The sequence below is a fragment of the Ursus americanus genome, chromosome 34 (genome assembly GCF_024610735.1).
Source record: "Ursus americanus isolate L20-20 chromosome 34, mUrsAme1.1.p, whole genome shotgun sequence".
NCBI lineage: Eukaryota > Metazoa > Chordata > Mammalia > Carnivora > Ursidae > Ursus > Ursus americanus.
The window spans coordinates 17,773,672-17,797,182 of record NC_142160.1 but is presented as its reverse complement, the minus strand read 5'-3'; the positions used below and the strand labels follow the sequence as shown (position 1 = coordinate 17,797,182).

General features: G+C 34.6%; 1 protein-coding gene across 1 annotated transcript in view; it reads right to left on the bottom strand.

The window, feature by feature from the left end:
• Nucleotides 1–262: 262 nt before the first annotated feature.
• Nucleotides 263–23,511, bottom strand: part of VPS13A (vacuolar protein sorting 13 homolog A) — a 226,192-nt gene continuing 202,943 nt past the window's right edge. The window contains exons 69-72 of the mRNA XM_045781058.2: nucleotides 11,636–11,721; nucleotides 9,092–9,215; nucleotides 6,657–6,731; nucleotides 263–5,630 (exon numbers count right to left, since the gene is read on the bottom strand). Coding sequence (XP_045637014.2) covers nucleotides 5,580–5,630; nucleotides 6,657–6,731; nucleotides 9,092–9,215; nucleotides 11,636–11,721 — 336 coding nt within the window. The 3' untranslated portion in view covers nucleotides 263–5,579. The remainder of the gene's footprint in view (nucleotides 5,631–6,656; nucleotides 6,732–9,091; nucleotides 9,216–11,635; nucleotides 11,722–23,511) is intronic.

Here is a 23,511-nt window from a genome sequence, read left to right as displayed (position 1 = left end):
TTATACACATTTATTTAGGCCCCCAAGAGGGCAGAGTTTAGATAGGTGAGGGAGGACTCACTGGTAATGTTTCTGGTTCTACCCAACAACTAAAAACAGAAGCAGACTGAAGATCAGAAAATTTTATTTGACCCATTTTATTTGAAAAAGTATACATAAACTGAGGAGTCATCTGACCAAGAAATCTAATTCTAACCAAGTGCAAAAATTAATACTTGTTTAGAAAAAAGTCATTAGTGAGCATGGCTAATCAACTTGCAGGAAAAAAAAAAAGACCAAGTTCAATTTCAAGGGGAAGAACGTCACTATAAATGTTTCTGTTTATAAATTATCAACATAAAAAAAAAAAAACAAGGCAGAGACTATAACAGGCAATTGGGTCAGGAGCCCACATAAGGGGTAATAAGGAACACAAAAGTGAAGGAAATATGGCAGCATTGCAGAAATAGATATTCTAAAAATTGACATCATAATAACCATATTTTTACCAAAGAATAGTAAGCATCCCAAAGAAGCACAGACTATTTCGTCAATAGAAAAATTAGTAAGGAAGTATTTTTAACATGCACATTCCCTAAACAATCCATTTTCATTTGTCATACACATATTCACATACAGAGATGATCACTTTTTAAAAAGTCTGTAACAATCTACCCGACCTTGAAACAAGCCCCAGGTATAATTTCTAATAGATAGTGTATGAAATTGTTGATATTGAGAACATTTCAATGTAATCTACATTTTTGAGTGTTTTTCAGCCCCTAAATGGAGAAGTATGATGGCATAATAAGGGATAGGGGGGCTTTCCAACAGGTTCTAAATACTCTTCTGATTATTAGACTTTTTATTGTCTAACTCTCACACGATTTCTTGTTACAGGACCTCACTAGAAGGGACCCATTATTAAGGTCTCAGAGCAATACTTACTGAGTGGTGTTCAGTGACAGGGTTTTCAGATCGACAGATCATATCATAGCGGCATTAAACTATAATACATATTAATTTGTATTGTATAAGGTTATAAAAAGTCCAAGTACACACATATCAAACTATAAAATGTGAAGTTACATTTGTTATGTAGCTCTTTGGGTAACCGAAATTATCAACTTTTTTGAAAATGCTATTATGCTTTAAAAAAAGAATCCATACTTCTAAAGTAAAACTTTTTTTTTTTTAATGACATGGCACAATTTATTTTACAAAACAGGAAATAAAGTAGAAAAGGTTTCAATTAAAGAAACATGAAGGAAGTTTGTAATAGAGTAGGATCCAGGATCTTCTCAGCCCATGCGCTGGCCTGCTTGCAGAATAACCCTGAAACAAGTATTCCTTTACCCCAATTGTGGCAGAAAGAAAAGAAGCACAAGCAAAGGTCTCCATTAATAGCTGTATTGGCCAATGACCAAAACTAGAGAGTCAACGAACCATAAAAATTATAACTGATTAATACCAACTTGATTGGTCAGCATTAGCAGTCAGGTATAATTTCAAAAGTATATTTCAAAGCACTGGGTGAACGGCCCTCTTTTAAGGCATATGAAGGAACTATAGGGGATACTGGGTAATAGCACCAAAGAAAGTCAGATTGAATGAATTTTGTCCTGAACCTTAAATGAGGGATGCAGGTTATTTCTACTGGATATCTACAGAAATGAGGAAATCCAATTATTTCACATCAACTGCACCGACATTTGTGTAGCACCCTCCAAAGAACGAGTACTTTGACCCTACAAAAGTGTGACCTATAGCTAAGCTCCCCATTTTTAAGGGCCTTTACCACCTTACAGTGAACCATACCGAAGGTGGATAGAGCAAATTCATAAAAGGAGAGAACTTCTGTCCCCAATCCTAGTAAAATGTTTACTGGGAGAGAGGTTAAAATATCCATAGCTAAAGAATCTCTAGTTAAAAGCCTGTGAATTTTTCTGGGTGTTGTTTGCAGATCTAACTTTTCTATGCTTTTTCTGGTACCGGAGGGCATCAGGAAAGGAAAATATCTTATAAAAAGCAAAACAAGACCCAGCCTATCTTCTCACTCAAAAGAAAAAGACAGTGCTCACAATCTGAAGACGTCCCTGAGTTCTGGATCTGCTGCTCCTTATCTAAGGTCAGGCTCCACACAATCCAGACTGTTGCAACAATCAGTGCTGGGGCCACGCCTCCCACAGCAGAGGTTCTCAAGGGTTTTTGTTTTGTTTTGTTTTTAAACTGCAATTCACAATAGGAAATAACGTTTTATATTATAACCCGGTACACATAGTATGTAAACTATTTAGGAAACATCTCAGAAAATAATATTTAACCTTGTTACATGCAATGTTCTCTTATTTTCATTTCTATTCCACTTTTAAAATATGCTGGCCTTGAGCTGTGAAACTGGTTTTATGGCCCACTAACGGGTTAGGACCTACAGTTTGAAAAACACTGTCCTTGAGGATTTTGATTGATCTTGACCCAAACAAATTTCTCTCAATTGTGTTGGCAGGAACAGGAAAACATCAGTTCCAAACGGCTACTTCTATCTGCAGTGTATTCAGCACCCAGTTGCAACTCCTATAGGCAAACCAGCCTAGTATCTCCTGTCCCAGCCTTTTTTAATACAGGACCTTGGCTTGGCCTGAGGGATCACTTAACACTGGCAAGTGATGACTGAATAACTAAGGTGCAGAAAATTCAGCACTATATTTTTTTTCTCAGACAAGAATAAAATACTACAATATTTCTAAGAGATAAGCTAGATGCATACATATTCACTGGGAAAATTTACTGTTATTACCATCATAAAAAAAAGATAATCATGATGGAAATTATATAAGAAGAAATTCTTATTTATTTGGAGGCCACAGGACAGTTTTGTCATGGGTTAGAATTGTGGAGGAGGGTGGATCAGGGAAGGACTGCCTACAGCAGCTAATGATTATTTAGGGACCAGAAAATAACTTGGCTGTATTAAACTGAACCTGGGGGAAATCCCAAGGTCTTAATACTGGGGGAAAAGCAGCTAATACATACACAGTAAGAGCGAGGCCAACGGAGAAGTGCACATGCTCTTGGGTTCAGACAGTATCCTGTAAATGTGAAGAAATCGCAAGCTTCTCATTGTACCAGAAATCAAAGTTGCTATTTCTAGTGATCATAGTTTTCCGGAGGAGAGTTGGCAGGGGACAGATACTCTTTGTTGGGCTTTACACAATCCTCATGGACCAGAACAGATGCTGGGCTAGAAATAAGGGGCTGGGGATAGAGCTTACAACACAGAGAAGGGAACACAATACTCGGGATCTCATCCCATAGCAGCTACCTAACCAACCAGGAGAAGCTTAAAGCTCTCAAACAGAGAGCCATTACATGTTAAATAGAATTCAGGGAAGATTATTTTCAAATACAGTAAGATTATGGACTCTGTAATGTTTAAGAAAAAAGAATATAGAATCAAACATAGAATTATAAAATGTTATGCTAAAAAGACTCCTTATCTAGTGATCTACAGTTGTTCCTTATTTAGATACAGACAATCTCCTAAGACAATCGATAAATGACTGCTCTTGTAATCGTGGGTCTTCCTATTCTAGAAACAAAGGAAGTGACGGGAGGTGTTGATGGGCAGACCATTACTCAAAAATAAGAAAAGATATTTCTAGGTCCTCATGGGTAAGTGAGCAGGAAGAACAGGCAGGCTGGCTTTGCCTCAGTACTAGTTATAAGACCCGTTCCCTTCTGCTCTCCAGAGGAAACTAGAAAAATCTTTGCTTACTCTTTTAGGCTTTTCCCCTTTACCATGGAACACCCAAGAAGTTATGGGTCTGTATTTTTTCTGAGAATGAAATCATGAAACTGTAGTAGGTAAAGAGGTACTTGGTTAATGGCACTGAATAGAACTCCAGTAAAGCAACATTTAAAATGGGGACAATCTGATGAAAGTTTTCTGGCCACTACTTTTAGTTTTAATTCTAATGTATATAAAATCGGAGGAGCTGAGCAACAGAGAAAATGTCTATGTTGCTCTGAACAAAAGTTATCATGGGAACACGCACTACCATGGGATATGAAATTTGTCATCATTTGATTCAAGTTATGTTCAGCAAAGAAAAACACATTCTGGGGGAAACTACTGATAATGAAGTGTTTTTATAATCAAAGGAAAATCAGTAGTAGGATTCGGTCAGGAAGAAATACAATTACCGTCTGGCATGCTGTTTATTTTAGCTTTTACAACAAAGCAAGGGTTTGCGGACCCTGAGAAAAATTTCACAATCACCGACTATACAGAGTCTCCAATCCCAAAAACAGTTTATAATAATTTCATGGCACATACGACATGCATCAAATACTCTGTACTATTCAATAACTAAATAAGACACTGCATCATTCTCTTCATGGTTCACAATCATATATTCATCCCCTTTCACTTGAAAAAGTCCATTTATATTAAGGTACAAGGATCTTGGACAAAAACCAAGGGAAAATAACCCCATGACCTTATTTTTACTAATGCGCAGCCCATGATTTTTATCCTGATGAGCTTTTAAAAGTGATTCTGATTTGAATAACTGCAGAGAAAGCACAGCAGCAATTCTCAATCTTCTGCCAACAGAACGGGTAATCGACACTTTAGAGTACAGACACTTAGTTACAAGAAGGGCTACCTGTTCTGAAGCATAAGTTGTATCTAAGATGGTGGGAATTTCGTTTATTTCATATTATCAGTGAATGGAAAGTTGGTATTGTTAAGGCTTCAGGGATTTTCCGTTAAAGTCAGCAATCTGTTAAAAATGTGACTTGGGTAAACCAAGTAGTCCCCATGAAGTTGGCTTGAGGAAGTATTTCTAAGGCTTCAAAGTTCTGAAAAGGGCTTTTCCTTTTTGGGTATGACACTCATTTCTTCCAGCCCTTCTTAAGATGAGGCTTGAAGGGGTATTATTCAATCTAATATTATATATTATATTATATTATATTATATTATATTATATTATATTATATTATATATATCAAAAAAGGTTGTTTTTCATAGTCATGCTGTGGAAGTATAATTCAAACCTATCCTTTATAAAAAAAATAAGGAAAATAATACCAAAATATTTATCTGTAAAAAGAACTTCATGTTTCTAAAGAAACTACCACTAAGGTTCTCTCGATACCATTGAGGCTATATTTGATTTGATCGTTTACCTGTTACTGATTCAGGGAGTCTGAAGTAAGCACGACAGAAGTCTAAAATACGAACGAGAAACATTAAACTCAGCTCCATGGCAGGTGCGCAATATGGGCAATTTCTCCGCGTTGCAAAGAACCACTTGGAGCAAATATTTAAGATTCATAAAAGAAATGTTTCTTTTATAAAGTAATTAGAATTTTAACTAGATGCATGATTCAAGTTAGAAAACCAAATGGATCCCCAATGAGTTGAAATATTTTAATCACATGATTGCTTTACCTGATTGTAACCAATTTTTTGTTTTTTGTTTTTTCCTTCAGTACTTGAGATTACTTCTGTACTATACTTCCCAAATTGGTTTTGGAAGGTACAAGGTTGAAACTCTAATGATTTATTGCTGTGTCTCTTCAGGCAGTATTCTCCATCATAATCTTGGGGAAGGTTCTCTTGCTTCTTCTAGTTTTGTGAGGATCCACTGTTGTGGGGAAATAAACCAACATTTGCTTATTTCAAGAACTTGCAATGAAACTCACAATGTAATGAATGTAAATTTAGAAGTTGGCTTTCTAGTTTGGTTAGGTGTATACTCATGGCCAATAATTAAATTCATCCTGCATAAGACATCATTTACCTCAGTTAAATAGCCCGGAAGTTCAGAGACAATGGTACCAGGTTTGATTTAATAGTTAAGAATGTTTTTCTAAGGTCTTTGGACTTGAATATTCATCTTCAGAACAAGAAAAGTAAAATAAACCATCCTGAGAGAGAAGGGTAATTTGGCAGCTGGCTGAATAACTGTGGCATAGTGTGAAAACTATCTATGCAAACTTACTTCTGACTGATGTCAATTCTGACCTTCAGGATTCCATATATGGGATTCTACTGATGGAGTAGGAATAATTACATATAATGCTACAGTGGCTGGCAGCATAGCAACCTTCTTGAGCATTTTGGGTGCTCTCATCATACAGATCTTTTCTATTTTAAAGGCTTTAAAATTGCAAAAATAAAATGCAAATATAATGTGAACCTTCCTACCAATAATGTCTATTATCACTGGGGCTGTGTGCCAGATGAAAGCCCTGGAGGCAATATTAGGGTTATCCCATTACGAGAAGCTTCAGCAGAGGTATATGTGCTTCTATTAACGTAAGAAGAACTTAGTGGGAATGTCTCTAAGATAAACAAAGAATGAGAACTGAACCCAGTAGCCTTCTCTGGATGTTTCTGGCAGAGCAGAAAGATTAAAAACAAACCTTCTGGGATAAAATAACATGGTGACAGAGATTAAATGAAAAACATATTACAGAGAAACTGAGAAAGGTGGTAATGAAACATAGTTTTGAGGAAACATTATCCAGTTACATACACTAAAACTGTAAAAATGCAAAAACAAAATTAAAAACAAAATTTATCTGTCTTAGAAAACAGTCCAACTTATTACATGGCTTTGAAATGAGAAGCTTCTATCTGTTTAAGTAAAAGAGATTCTTATATTTACCCTAGCATCCTCTGGGGTCTTGAAGTTAATTATTTTTCCAAACTCTTTGGCATGAAACACAGACTTCACCCGTTCCTATAAACAGAGTAACTTCATTAAAATGAAAATCCAGTTGTAGAAATAGGATTTAAAAAATGCCACAGTTTTATAAATCTGTGCTTAAAGTGTCCACCTTACACAAATCATATACCTTTAAAAAAGCCAAGAATGAAGAACCAAGAAGAATCAAACACAAATGGGGAAAAAAAAGACTTAATTCTAACATATCCATTATCATTAAGCTTAAATTAGGAAGCTTTGAGATTTCAACTGCTAAAGCCATACAGCGTTTATGCAAAGGATGAGGAGGTAAGTCAGAGCAGTGTTTTCCCCTCCAAATAGTTTCTCAGATAGTTCTTGGTATCTGGCCATGAAATCAAGATGAGTTCAGTTAAAAAATAATATACACATGTGTACAGGGGTGTGTGTATGTATGTAACTTCTGATATTTTAAATCAGTCATGCAATAAGAATGTAGCTTAGGCTTAATGCCCTCTACTTTTCTTTTTTTTTTTTTTTTGTCTTCCACTTTTACACTCCTCTGGTATTCTTTTCAGTGTTTGTGGGGAGAGCTAATGGTGGATAGTAAGCATAAGAGGGACAAACAGAAATAATAGGACTAATGATGAGTAGGGCGATGTTTACCTCTATTAACTTAGGGCAGAGCTATACAGGAAGCAATGTGAGGGTCTCATAGGTCGAACAATTTCTCTAGTAATTCAAACATTCACATAAATAGACTCAAAAGATATCAGATTCTTTTACTTAAAACACACACACACACACACACACACACACACACACACGCAGATATTTGCTGATAAAAGGTTTCAGGAAAAGGTAAAAGGGAAAGAAACCAAGAAGATAAGAAGAAGTTTATCTTTAGAGAGAGAAAAAGATATGAAAAAAGCCAGGAAAGCAGTATAGGCTAGAGCAGAAGGTAATAGCCACTATCCATTATTTCGCATAAGGCAACAGGGCCTTTCATTTTCTGAGTGAATCAGAGAAATTCTCAAAGTGTAAGTTGGTCTAGGATCCTCAAGAACAAAGAGCCAGTCTACTCAGGAGCTGCCTGTGTCTTTGGAATGAGTGGTAAGACTGAGACGTGATCTTTAATGGTTAAACACAAGGCCCCGGGGCAGTTCTGTTCTATCGGCTAGCCCAGAAAACATCTGTTTCTGCCTGCCTGTGTCTACTGCTTCTTCCTCAGCTACGACTTTTTGAATCTCCTTTGGGCAACTATTTCTCACCTTCTCTCACTCCAAATACTTCAGATAGAGCTGACCCTTCCTTCTTGGTAGCACCACGGTGATCCCATGACCCTCACCTGGCCAACTGGCTCATAACAGCTCTTTGACCAAAGTGACTGGCTCAGGAATAGGTATGTGACCAAAGGTGGCCCAGTGAGACCCAGTGAGAAGCTTTCATGCTGCTGAGCTAGTAGGATATAAACCTGGAACTTCTGCTGGCCAGCTTGACAATGAAGACAACACTGAAGAAAGCAGAACCTAGAAGTGGGGGTGGTGAAGAAGGGGAGAATGGAGGAGGACAGGAAGGGAGAGAGAGTAACTGCTAATAACATCACAGGAGCACATCTAACTAGCAGATACAGACTTAGACTTTCAGTTATAGGAACCAATTAAATTCCTCAAAATCAAAATAAAACAAAATAACAAAGAACAAAACTTACTTGGGCTGTATCATTTACAGTATTTCCTACTAATACAGCCAGTGCCAAAGTGCCCCTACACAAAGGTATCTGGTCAAATACTTTGAGGACAAATACCTTGCATTTCTTTGTATCACTTATAATACCTCCTGCAATCTTTAAAACTTACAATGGATACTGAGTCTCTGTGATTTGCCAAATGACTAACAATTCATTATATCTACATCCAAGTACCAGATACCATGCTAGTTATCAATGCAGAGTGAGAAATGGTCTCTACCCTCAAGATTATAATGGAATTGGGAAGTTGGTATCTATAAAAAGTACCACCAATAACTGTCTGTTAGAGAGAGAGGTAACTTTTCAAGTGTCCTTTTTTTAAGATTGTCAGGGAAAAACATTTTGTATGGAACTTCTAGGGATTCTGAGGTATACAAATGATTTTCTCATTTTTGTGTCTTGGACAGCAGTGAGAAGTTGGGGTTCTAGAAAGTGAAGGCCCAGGAACATTGCTGTCAACACAACAGCACACAAAGTCACATATTTTTTCTTGGCCTAGCTTGCTTTTCTTTAAGCCGGAATAAGACAGGAGGTATAAAGGAAAACCACAGTAAGACAAAGCAATGTCTATAAAAGAGATGGGAAAATTACAAAAGGAAAGAGGACCATTTCAATGTATTATTTTCAGTTCCAAGTTTTTTAAAAACATCTATTCTATTTAACATACCTTTGCTTCAATGCGTAATCTTCTCCCATGAACAATGAATGGCTCTTTGGTAAACTCATCAAAACTATACTGCCACTCACATGTAAGCTGTCCAAATGTTCCTTTTGTTACAAACAATACACCACTGGGGGGACAAAAAAGAATCCACTGTAGAAATAAAGGGATTTATGTCCAATAATATAATAACAGCAAGATATACATTCATTGCAAGTACACATAAAACATTAACTAAGAGAGACTATATTCTGAGTCATAAAAAAAATCTTATATTCCTTAAGGAATATAAAAGAACTGAAATCATACAAAGTATATCCTCGGATCATAATGAAATTAAACGAGAAACTAGTAACAGAAATTTCCAAATGCTTGGAAATTAGCATACTACTATACAATCCATGGGTTAAACAATCTCAGAAGAAATGAGAAAATATCTTAAGTGAATGAGAATGAAAATATAACACAACATAGCAAAATCTGTGGGATGTAGCTAAAACCATGCTTAGTGGGAAATTTATAGCACAACATACTTATGTTAGAAAAAATGAATGTAACTTCTAAAAGTCAAATATGTAAGGTATTTTACACACAATAGAAAAAATTTATAGAATCTATTATTAGCTAATATCTTGGAGAACTTTCATGTAATTAATCACTTTAGAATGTTTATTACCAAGGCTCCATGCAAAAGGCTTACCAACCTACCTCAAAAAAGTATTTTAAAATTAATTTTTGTTTTCCCACCTTAAAGGAAAAAAAATCAAATGAAAATGCATTCTGTCTATAATAATTCTATTTAATCCTTCCTTCAAAGGCCTTTACTTTCCCAGGTCTTCTTTCTGCTTGAAACATCAATTCTAGGTGCAACCAGCTGTTTTTTTGTTTTGTTTTGTTTTTTAAGTAAGTCAAGGGACTGCATTTAAGAGCTGGCTCCTGGCAGGAACAAGCGCATCAGGATTTACATCTCTCACTTCAATCTTCTGTCTCTGCTCCCCTCTTTCACCAATCCTGGATTACAGGGACTGTTCCACACATCTTCAACCATGTGAAAAATCCAAGACAGGCTAATCTGGCAGCGGGCACCTGGTACTCCCCGCCCCCCCATTCAAAGACCCTTTAAATCCTCAAATCTGAAACTTGGAAAGAAAGGAAATGTGAAGTATGAATACCACCTTTCAGTCAACTACAACTCACTGTCTTCCCTTACTTTATCAAGTTTAAAGGACTTCCTTTAAAGAGGTCTACTGTGTTGAGAAGGTCAGTTTTTAAATGTTGCAAACTAAATTGTAAACTATTAAATTTTGCAGCTGACTGCTGTTTAACTCTGATGAGTCACGCTTCACATGTCAATGATGGGAGAGAGGGTTAAGAAAAACATGACCGAAAATCGCTATGAACAGAAATGGCTGCTGAAGCACTGTCCCTAATTATAAAAGTTTATTAACAACTTAGATGTAAAATACAGTACATATTCTAAATGAACGCTAAGCAGTCCTTTAAAAATTAAGAAAGATGTCCATATGCTGATATTGACATAGATCTAAAGCAAAAAATTACAGAATGGTACATGTAACAGATTTCCATTTATGTTAAGACATACATGCTTGATGCTTGTATAAGCACAGAAAGTTCAAGAAGGAAACAAGTCAAAGGGGTTGCCTCTGGGACAGGGAAAGGAGGGACTGGTATCTGGGACGGAATAAAGACTAACTTTACATGTGTATCTTCTAATACCATGTGAATTTTCTACTCTGTGTTACTTTTTAAATAAGAAAATTAGATAGTGTAAATTTTAGACTCAGAAATGATTAGGATGAAAAACATTAGAAATGACTGCTAAGTTCAACAGTGAGCTTGAACTAACAAGATGTTCATATAACTTCACCTTTTCCATAGCGAACAAAACCACAGAGGCTTACTGACCACTCCTTTCTATTCAGCCATAATCTCTGCCCCTCAGGCATATTTTCACTCTGTGCCATCCATCCAGAAATCCCCGTTTTAATACTGCACCAGCTCATTCTTTTCCTCAGTTTAACAACGACTCTTGCAAAAAATAGCCCCTCCGAAGCTGTGTATTTTTACATGTACCTCTACCGTCTATAGTCTACTATATTTGGCTATAGCTGGGGGTATCCATGTAAGAACTGATCTGTCTCCAATGGTGTATGTACGTATGTGAGTGAATTTCTATGCATTAATGAAGAGATATCACCAGAAGACTTGTGGGTTAATCTGAAATCGTGTACTTTTTCAGAAGGGGAAGAAATGGTATAGTTTCATGGGAATTTCTGTGCTATTCATATTGGTTGAAAAAATACTAAATTATTTATATTTGTGCATGGCTATGCACTTATATGTATGCACACACAAATCTAAATATGAACTTATGTAAGGTTTTTGGTACAAGGCTTGTAGCACAAGAGGACCAGAGTTAGCAGGAATCAGTGTGACTGTCTGCAACAAATGACGGATGTCGACTGCTGCTCTTCGTGAGTGGCTTCTCAGTCAACCTCTCATCCAATTACATTCCAGAAAGAAACTTACCTTTTAGTTATCATTAACATATCTGTCTTATTGATCATGACATGGGTAAAATACTTGTACTTTGCAAATCTTCCATTTTCCATGACCTAAAAGAGGGTGACAGAGAGAGAATTTCATTATTATTCTATTCTAATGCAAGTAATGCACTGTGATCCTCTAGAAGCCATTTCTCAGTGGGGGCAAATTATTAACATACAGTAAGTATATCATCATAAAATTGAATATGCACAAAATCACTGCTGCTTCCTTTTTAAAAGCAACTTTTTGCATTGCTTTATTCAAGATGACTCAATTGCAGCTATGCCAATCGTTAATGCTGGATTTTTAGAAGATATTGTTATTACCTACAAAGTTTAAATTGAACCTATTAAAGTTACTATTAGTACATTCATTTTATCCTGGAAAAACATAATCATACTTGATCACATCTGCATAAAAACACATGCTAACACATATTTACATGTATTAGTATATTAGTATTAGCCCCATCTTGCATCTTCCTGTTATTTTCCTATCTGCCTTACAAACATGCTTTTCTTTGCCAACCTCCTAACACATTCAAAAATAAGGAACAGAGTGTTTCTGGACAAACATGGAACCCCAGGACCTAACTAGCTTACGCGACAACCTTTATTTTCAAGACTGCTGAAACACTGTCTATCCATGACATTGTCAACAATTCTTTTTCCCTGAAAATATTAAAAAACAAAACAAAAAATATACTTATCATTTTTAACTCTCAAAACACTATTTGCTCTGAGGATGGAGTTACTCAGGCTATTTAAAATATATAGTAGGCTAGACTACTATTTTTTAAAGGCAAACAATGTAATTGTGACTAAGATCCCTCAACAGGAAGGAAGTATGTTAAGAATTTAGCCAAAATGTTAAATCTCAAGAAATTCCAAGAAATATAAAGATTTTAGAAAACTGTGTTCCATGAGGCTATATCCAGAAACTAAAATTATCTAGCTTAGAAGAAAGCTAACAAGTGACTTCATAATAATCTTAGTAGAAAAAGCTATCAGAGTGGTCTTCATTTTATTGCAGACAAAGTTAAAAAAAAGAAAAAAGCAGTGAAGACCAACAGCAGGATGAGGCATACAGATTAACTGCATGGAAGAATTTTCTAACTTCAAAGATAATAATATTGAAAAAAGAGTATCTTTACTCTTTACTGTAGTAGGTAAGGCAAGTAAACAAAAATTCCTTGAGTAACAAACAAAAAGGATATAAGCACAGATTCAAAAGAAATTAATAAGAATTATTAGATAACAAATTATGCAAATAAATTAGAAAAACTAGGTGAAGTGGGCCATGTTTTAATATAAATTATTTTTTTAATGTTTTTTTATTATATGTTAGTCACTATACAGTACATCCCTGGTTTTTGATGTAAAGTTCAATGATTCATTAGTTGCGTATAACACCCAGTGCACCATGCAATACGTGCCCTCCTTACTACCCATCACCAGCCTATCCCCTTCCCCTACCCCTCTCCCCTCTGAAGCCCTCAGTTTGTTTCTCAGAGTCCACAGTCTCATGCTTCATTCCCCCTTCTGATTACCCCCCCCTTTTCTTTATCCCTTCCTTCCCCTACCGATCTTCCTAGTTCTTATGTTCCATAGATGAGAGAAATCATATGATAATGGACAGCACTAGATGAGATAATGCTAAGAAAATATAAATTATTAAGAGAAAGAAATATCAAAATTGCAGAGGAAAAGTAGAAATTTTTTTGCAGATGACAGTATTGTCTGGAAACCCTAAGTACGTAAACCCAGTAACTTTATTTTATAAACACAATTTCAAATTGAAAAATGGAAGGAAAAATTGTTTACGAGAGTAACAAAAAAGATAAATATTTATGCACAAGTTTAACAAATAACATGCAGAATTTACATGATAAAAGCTGTAACACTATTGAGGGGAATAATGGAAAATATAAAAATAGAAATCCCTATCATATTCCTAGATAGAAAAATTCATCACAATCATGGTGTTACTCCCTCTCCCCAGCCCCAATTTTTACACCCCCCTCCCCATATGATCCCAAGATGGTGTGTCTTTGTTCTGAGGGCAAGAGATGGAAGTGTTTTGACAAAATTATACTAAAATTTACCTAGGAAAAAAAAAGTGATAATATCCAATAAATTTTAAAAGATGAATTAAAAGAGAACTACGCTAGCAGACAGTAACACAATCTATAAGCTTCAGCAGTGGAACAGTTTGGTGCTACTACAAGTAACATATAGACATATTAACAGCAACAATATAGATTCCAGAAACTGACCCAAATGCACACTAGGACTTTATAAAATCCTATATATCCAAAAATAGGAATAAATAAAATCAAGACTGCATTTTAAATTACTGGGGAAAAGCATGTTTTAATAAATGGTGTTTCAGGCAACTTGTTGGCTAAAGCTGGGTCCCTACTTCTCTCTATACCAAATTAATTCCACATAGATCATTGATTTAAGTACACAAAATGAAACTATAGAATTACTAGAAAAAGTAACATTTTAATCTTAAAGTGAGAAAGCCTTAAATATAAAACACAATGCCCATAAACTAATGTAAAAAAAATTGTTCAGTACATGGAAATTAAACATTATGCAGTGGCAAAACAGTAAGTAAGTAAACAAATATAAAGTAAATAGCAACATAAAAAAGAATTGGGAAAATTCTGTCAATACAGAGATATGGACCTAACTTCATAACACAGAGGAATATGAATAAATCAACAGAAGAAAACTGAGTAAACCAATAGGAAAATGTGTCACAAGTTTATGAACAGGTAGTTCAGCAAAACACAAAATCTGACCAATAAACATATGAGAAAATGTTCACCTTAACTCAAAATCAAGAAAATGCAAAACAACTAAAAGTATGCATTAAGTCAAGAATTCGACTGCTAAGATTTTATCTTATGCAAAAGTATGCCCAGATATACATACAGAAACCTTCACAGTTATCCTATGTTAAAATAAAAATACCTAAATGTTCATTAAAGGGGACTGTTTAAATAAATTATAGCATAGCCATACAATGGGACATTATGTGGTCATTAAAAAAAAAAGGGTAGATGTGCATACTGATATCAAAGATGTGCAGATATACCCAGTGAAAAGAAATTAAATTACTGGGAATGAATGGCGGGAGACTAGAAACACATTCGTGTATACTTACTTACAGATCCACAGAATATACCTGGGACAGTTGGTGGTAACACACAAATCTAATAACACTTATCTCTGGGCTTGAAAAGGCTAATAGTGGGGGCAGAAGTGAAGTTTCATATTTAATTTTACAAACTTTTGTTTCAGTTATTTTTCGTATTTGAAAATAAATTAGTTTCAAAGTATTTATTTTCTTTTGTTCTACATAACCAAGTAGTAAAAATCAAGGGTACAAATATTGATCTCCTCAAGAACATCAGTACTACCAGGAGTCAAGAGTCCACATGCCCCATTAATAGACTACAATCCTCAAATAGCTCAAAAGCTATGGTTTACCTCTAAATACCTAGCTTCTATTTCAGTATTGTTTTAAATTTGGGCATTACAGATGCCCCTGCTTCTCATCACTTTCCACTTTTCAGATCCAACTTAAATAAAATCTAACCTTTGCATATAAGCAACTAAACCTATGTCAATAGTCACAATAGTACCGACAGAAATAAAAGCTAAAAATCTCAAAAAAAAAAAAAAAAAGTCATTCACGCAATATTTTTTTGGAGTTCACCAAAAACCTTAAATGCAACACCTGAGAGATGATTGGACATTATGGTCATAGTAATTTACTTTGAAACTATTCTCTGTTATCAGAATGGATATATTTGAATAAATATCAAAGGTAACTCCTCATACAGCAAAATTTTGCTGGTCAGTCTCCGTTACAAACAGGTACACAGGGAATAAAACCAGCACTATAAGCAGAAGCTAAAACTTTGGAACTAAGTCCCAAAGAAACATGGGAGCGAATGAGAGACAACCTGATGGTTTATCAACAATCATCTGCCATCATGCTGTAACGTCTACAAATGTCATGCCTTTGACCATAATTTCCTAATTATTTGTCTTTATAAGTTTCCTATATATGAAGATATATACTTTTCAAAACATCATTATAAATTATTTTAGAAAAAAAAAACCTCCAGAATTTTAGACCTCAAGGAAAGGTATTGTTCATCTAGGCATGAACACGTAACACATGAAGCAGAGGAGGATCAGGTTAAGTGTCTTACCCACCTAATCTTCACAACCACCTTGGTAACTAGGTAAGGTAACACTTGAGTGACTTGCTCGGGGTCATACTGTTAGTTGCAAAACCGGGCTCAGAAAAGTGGTTTCTTCAACATCTAGTTCCAGAGCTTTTCACTAAACCATGATGTGTCCTCTTATGGTGTCAGGCACGTGTTTCCCATGGCACGTCAAAACGGTCTTCCATACCCCTGGATGCTGGGTGATGCTGAGGCAAGCTGCTAAAGCAGCAGGAAGGCTGAGTTTTTTTAGGTTAACAGGGTCCAAACAGTTTAGTATTAATATCCTATCTTCCTCCCTCCAAAACAGATATTAGGTATCAATGTTTCTATTGAAATAATTTGATACCCTTTAAACTAAATGAAGAACTAGCAAAACCGGGGCTAGAAATCACTATGTAGAGATTTGCACAAAGACCAAAATTTGGCTGAAATATGAAATAATTAATTAGGCTGAAGTATCAAGTACATTAGCTAGTATGCTAGACATGTCAGCCTCATGAACATGAGGCAGTGTCAAATAAAAAACAAATTTTTCTGTATTCATTAAAGTATATATTAATTACTTATCACTGAGAACTTCCTTAAATAGAGAAACATAAACAAACTGTTACATATAATTGTCAGAATTTGTAGCCAACAATTAAAATGTATGGTTATTGGTAAAAGGGTTCCTTTTGCATTAGAAAAGATGAATATGTAGACCTTAGCTTATTAGATACAAATAAATCCAAACCGAAGTGACCGCAAACTTAGAAACACAGAAAGTAGGCACTTGCAAGACAGCGGCATCGGAGTTACCCTCTACTAACAGCCACACTTCCCTTCAGATCAGTCCCATTACTTTAGAAAAAGAACATAAGCTGGAAACTATAGTAATGCAGAGAATATTGCTAACACTTCCAAATCATCTAAATGCTCTGAAGCAGCAAATTTCCACAACAAAAATATTTCTGGAAAAACAGAGCAAAATATGAAAACACAGGTATTAGGAATAAATCACTAACATGGAAGGCTTTAAATCCCAAACAATATAAAGTGCTAATATTCATGGGAAATATATTTAAGGAAACTGGATAAAGGATAAGAACACGCAGTTCAGCAAAAACAAAAACAACTGTCTAATCAGTGTCTGACTCTTTTGGAAGACTAGAATCTCATGGAGGTAAGAGTTCCCCCCCCCCCAAGATAGCAACATGAAGTATAAGAGGAAAATGAAATTCATCTAGATGAAAAATAAAGAGTAAGAATGCTATCAGGCAAGAAACTCTATTGGACAACAAATAGATGGCTTTATAGATTGGCTAATTTGAATAGTCAGGAGATGATGGGGAAAGAGGAAAGGTTTATAAACATGTTCTATTAAAAAATTAAGCTTGCTTTTAAAAACAAAATTTAGGCAGGTAATCATAAATTAAAATGGTACATGACAGCATTTCTCAATTATTTAAGAAATAAATAGACAACGTGTTCAAAACAATCTTTAGAGAAAGATATAGTAAATAAGTAGAACTTTCCTAGAGTTATCTGATTAAAGGTTAGGGATAAAACCTTTTTCTAATTCACTTTAAATATGATTGATTTGAGGGCCATGGCCCAGGAAAAACAAGGCATTCAACCAAGCTTCATGATAAAATGTAGTAGAAATTCATTACCTCAAAGCTCAATGATTTCATATACAATAGAATAAACACTTTTAACAGTGAAGAAATGATATTTGTCTATTCTGTGAGGCAAGTTGGTGTTAAAAAAAAATCAAATCTCACTGTCATCAAATCTGATGAAGAATTAGCTCTTACTGAATCCCCCATACCTTTGTCTCCTCCCAAGCTAATGAGCTATCTGGATTGTTAACTAAAGGATATGCTATGCTAACAGCTTAGACAGGGCATGTAAGCGGAGTATAACCCTGCGACATAAAATCAAATAAAATATTACCTTAAGAGATGTGAACCATCATCAACTGGTTCAATTAAAAGTCTGGACAAAGGACAGAATCATGCTCATGACATAATTATGTACATTGAAAACAGAAGACCATTAATTAACCTACCTAGTACATTCTAGAAGAAGGGCCAGAGGTGGGTCAGAAATAATGTAAGTGGATAGTTATGTCTTTTTAACATATTTCCAGCAGAACCTCTACTGAGCAATATTTACTTATTCATGATGCTATCCATACTTGAAAACAGCAATTTCTTTTAAACATTTTACCATTTCTCTTAATATATTATGAATTTCAGAACAGTTCAATTACTGAGGTTTTATTGTTTCTATTGCTCACCAATTAATGTGTGGAAATGGCTGTGGTATTTTTCAAGTATTCTATTAACACTGAAAGGAAAAAAAAGGGTAAGATTTATTGATGCTTTTATCCCAATAAAAAGGAGACAAATGAGGAACATAAAATTTATGTAATAGTGACCAAGAACTAGCATCGGTTGGTGTTCACCTGGAATAATGAAAACATAGCAAGTTCTTACTATACATTGTGCTAATAATTATCTAATTACCTCACTTGGTTTAATTATTTTAAACCACCAAGGTTACTGTTCTTTTGTTAAGTAGTGCAGTTATCTCCATTTTGCAGTCTGGAAACTAAGGTCAGACAAGCATAAGAGAAGATTATAAAGCTAGCAAAAGGAGAAGCTGGAACTGAACTCAGGTTTACTTGGTTCCAGATTCCAGGCCCTGAGCCATAGGATATTGTTGCAGCTCAGATACTTTTCATTGTCAAAATGGATTAGTACAGAAGAACTACGTATAGTCCAGTGGATGCAGGGAGATGCCATTCTAACAGCTCACTGGAATATGGATTCGGATATCCCACAAGCTGTACTGTGTCAATGCTGCAATGTCATGTAGTACCTAGCAATCATTATCTTTTTGGATGACTTGGCATATCTTATGTCTCCTTTGATTCTTACAGTTCCTCTGAGCCTTGGTGTAGCAGCTAATCAACCAACAGTGAAAGTCTGACATGACAGGGCTGGCCTCTAACACAGCTCTGGATTTATCTTCAAATCACCAGCGTAATAAATGTCACTACAGTTATAATCTCATGAGAGATGAGCAGGAATCTTTGACTACTCTCTTTAGGCCTGTAATCTTAAGATCTAGAAGGGTGTCCGATACATAAGAGTTTAACAAATACTTGTACAGAGAATAAATACATGGCATTAAATTTTTTCTTTGTATTCATATGAACCATACTAGATCATCTAACAGAAATTCACTTATACATATATAATTATACATTTACTCTTGGCAATTTTGAATTTGAAGTAGTCTGGCAATTTATTCTACTTTACAAGAAATATGCAGACTCCCACACTTGTATGTTCCAACACTGGTGCTTTATTATATCTTGAACTTAAACAGCTACCTCAGATTTGAAGTGCCACAAAATGCCTAACATAACGTTTCTCCACCTTGCTTCCTATAGGGTTCTTTACAGTGGTCAATTTTCACTGAAAATTTGACATTACCATTCATTAGAGTCATCTTCAGAAGTAACTGGGATATCATTTCATTTGAATTTATAAATTAAGACTCTTAACTGGCAGAAAAAGTATACACGGTGCTTCCGTTCATAGATGACATTAAAGTTTGTTTTTAGATGAATGAAAGTGACCTCCAATTTGACTTTATATGAAAAGGAATAGTTTCATTTGGCAAGAGAACATCCTTTCTTTCATAGGCTATCTTGCCAATAAAAAAATAGACTTCAAAACTTAATACTAATTGTCTTCTAAAACACTACTGTTAGAACACACACTAAAAAGTTTTCAATGAGCTTCACTAAGTTCAACTAACGCTGAAAATTTAGCACCTTTAGTAAAATAAAGGTTAAAGATCTTCTAAACTAATACTTCGTAAGAAGAGAGTAAGACTCCAGGTGAACCTACCTGAGTGTAACATTTGAGGATGTACTAAATTTTGTTTTGATAGTATTTATTCTTCTCTAACATATTTACAAATTTAAGGGATACAATAATGACAAACATTTGAAAAAGATTTAAAAATCGAATTGGTCTCATTCAAATTGCTGGATTAGAAAAGAGAATTTCAAAAAATCATTTTATACTTGAGACAAAGAGAAAACTGGAAACTCCACTAAGTAGAACCATCACCTCCAAAGAAAAGATATAATTTCAAAGTCTTATTCAAAAAGGACTATTTATATAATACTGGATGGTTCTAAGTGGAGTGAAATATTTTTCTGGTGCAAACTAAAGTTAGTGGGACTTACTACTAAATGTTGGAAAATATGGGCCTTTGAAAATGATGTACCCAAAAACTCTCCAAGAAAACTGATAAATGAGGGAAGAGACTGTAGCCAAGTTGGATGGGTAATCTCCTTTCCCATAGGATCTGCTTTATTTGGGACACTAAAAGCTCGAACTTCCCTGGATAACAGATTTGGCTCTCTTCAGTTTTCTCATCCCATTCAGAAGTCTACTTCTGGAGGAGAAGAGTTACAAAATGAAGAGTGAAATCCAATAAGCCTTTGTCTCCTAGTTCTTGTCCACTTACTCAAAATTTCAGATGAAGCCAGGAAGAGTGTTCGGCACTACTCTGGTGATCTGACTGCCTATGGTAAGCCCTTTCTTCCAGATCAGTTGTAATTCTCCTCCCGAGGTAAAGGGAAAGACCACGTCGGCTGAAGGCAGTTATCTTCCAACTGCCATTTAGGCAGTGTTTGAAGCTAATTATAAACATCTGTAATTTCTGAAAGAAAAGAAATACACGACAAACAAAAACAGCCTCCCTGCTACAACAACTCACATAATCATAACTATGATATCATGGAAAGAGATGTAAGAGATTCAAAGACAACACAGATAAAAGTTTAAAATACCTGAAATGCTTAAGAGTATACTACCCTCGTGGGATAACCCAGCTGACAACATTCATACACAGTGAATGACACAAAGATCACACACACACACACACACACACACACACGCACACTCATTTTAAGAGGCAAAATTTAAGGGGTGAAAACCTTTTTTAAAAAGACAGAAACATGTTCAACAAAAAACAAGAAAGGAAAGCTGTTACAGCTATAAAAATTATAAAAATTAAGAAAATTTTTTATTGAGCTTACATGTATTCCAGAATTTTTTCTGCTGGCTTTTATGCATTCCAGAAATAAAGACCAGTTTCCCCACACTGGGATTTATTTTATGAATAGATCACATTTTCAAATTCAGAAGTTAATAATTCTACTTATAAGAATTTATAATAACAAAGACATACAACAGAAATTTATATATTTGGATCATAATCATGTTAATAGAAAATTTAAAAAGGAAATATACCATAAATGGTGGGGTATTAGGATAATTTTTATTTCTACAGTTTCCTACTTTACTGAGCATACATTAATGTAAAGAATAATTTTTGAAAATTTTCATATCTCCTATAAAATACTACAATTGTACACCGAGAATCAATGTTAGGTAATTGATTCACAAAAGGAATTAGCTTTTTCCATGGAAGTGCGGGTCTCTAAATTTTTTAATTCATAGAAATCCCAAGCTCTACATTCAGAAAATCTTTGCAGACATATATGATTAACAGGTTATTGATAAATGATAACTTAGGGTAGAAAAACACAGCATACACAAATATTATATATATTTAACTAAGTTTCTGACGATGCTGATTATGTTTTTTTAAAAAAAGTAATAACTATTACTTTCAATGCTTCTTTAGAGCATCTCTAAGATTCAGAAGAATGGCATAGTGCAATTTAGTACATATCTTTGTTATCATTTCCACTGCTTGGAATATTTATATTAAAAAAGAGGGCTATATGAAAAGCCAATTTGATAAAGTTATTAGACATTTAATTTCAAGCTCATTTTTTAGAGATACCTTGTTGCTAAATTCATCACACTGATTGACAGATAATAAAGTACATGAAAATGGTTTCTCACAATAAAACTATCCAACCATAAACCCCTATGTGTGAAAATTATATAGTATTCTAATTAGCTCCCTAACAGACCTATTTGAAATCATGTGTTTTGTTCTTCTCTGATTCAGGACTTTCCGTAATGTTCTGTATTGTACTAAGTGTACTCACTGCACTGCATCAATTCAAACATTCATCCACTGAAATTAAAGATTACATTAACAATCTAAACCTTTTCAATTAATCTCCATTTATCTCAAAGGTGCAGGGATAGAACAATCAAACTGATTTTTTATATGTCCATAATTATTACATGATCTAAATGAATAATTGTGTATCTTATTTAGATCCCACAGAACCTTTAATTTTTTTTTACTATTATAAATAATAAATTATACATTTGCAAGGAAATCTATAAAACAAAACCCAAAGGCTTGAAGGTACAGTATAAGAGTGCACAATAACACCTAGGAGGGTTGTTTCTGTTCCTCCTCCCATTACTATAGGGAAGTATGAAGCTAAATTTCACCACAGGACTCAAATCAGACAAACTACTATAGCAGCTATCATTCTTTTAGTATATATGACCTTGGGATGTAATTATGATAGCATATATTTCATGTTGAATAGTGATGTCTTAGTCACAGACCTACAATGGCTCCATTTGCAATTTTAGTAACATGACCTGAAGATCAACACTTAACACTGATATGTGTTTTGAACAATTTCAAAAAGTAAAATTTACAAAATCCAGATTATTTTAAATACAGAAACAAACTGAAATTTATTCTGACTTCTTTTTTTATAAGGAATATTGACAGCTCTATCATTCTGGATCTACATTTGTCATATCCAATTCATCTTACTGCATTTATAGGATGCTCTTATAAATTTATCCATGGTAACAGGTGTTCACAATTTCTTTATGAATTTTTCAATATGTTATTCAAGTGTCAAATAAATACAAAGGCGATAAAGAACGAGCAATTACTCCCTTAGAAAAGACAGAAGGACTCTCCTTCCCTTTTTCTATACATAAGCAGTGACCATGTAGAAATTCAGAATATAAATAAAGGATATGGACAGGTGTGTTATTTCAAAATCAATCTTTCAAATGCAGCTTTCTCACTAAACTTTCTCATTAGATAATACTCTGATTTTGAAATTCTAATTAGTTATAGAGCCTCTAATAAACAAAAGAACGATTCATCCCATGAAAGTGCCAAAGTTGAACTCATTTTCTATTTATTTGATGAGGAGTAAGAAGATATTTTTGTCCATGTCCTTTATCTCCAACAAGAGCACATTAGTGTAAAATAAAGAGTGCAACCTTAAATCTTGAATTTTTCTCTAATAAAATCAACACAATTTTTTTTAACTGGAAAAATAGTATCTGTGGTCAAAGAAGCTTGGAAAGATTTTTTTCACAGTGGCAGGAAAACAGAAACAGAAAGATCAAGGGCAATTATATTGTTAAAGAACGTATTTCACTTCTAAGGGTTAAAAAGTTAAGACTACTGAATCCGTAGAACCACATGAGCCACATGACAGTTTACCTGGTACTAGAATATTGTTTTAAATCATTTCACTATTCGAGAGATTTTAAATAAATGTAATCCTACTTACAATTTTTTTTGCATTAAAATGGCAAGTCAATGCTGAAATATCCAGAACTTCCCCAGATAAATT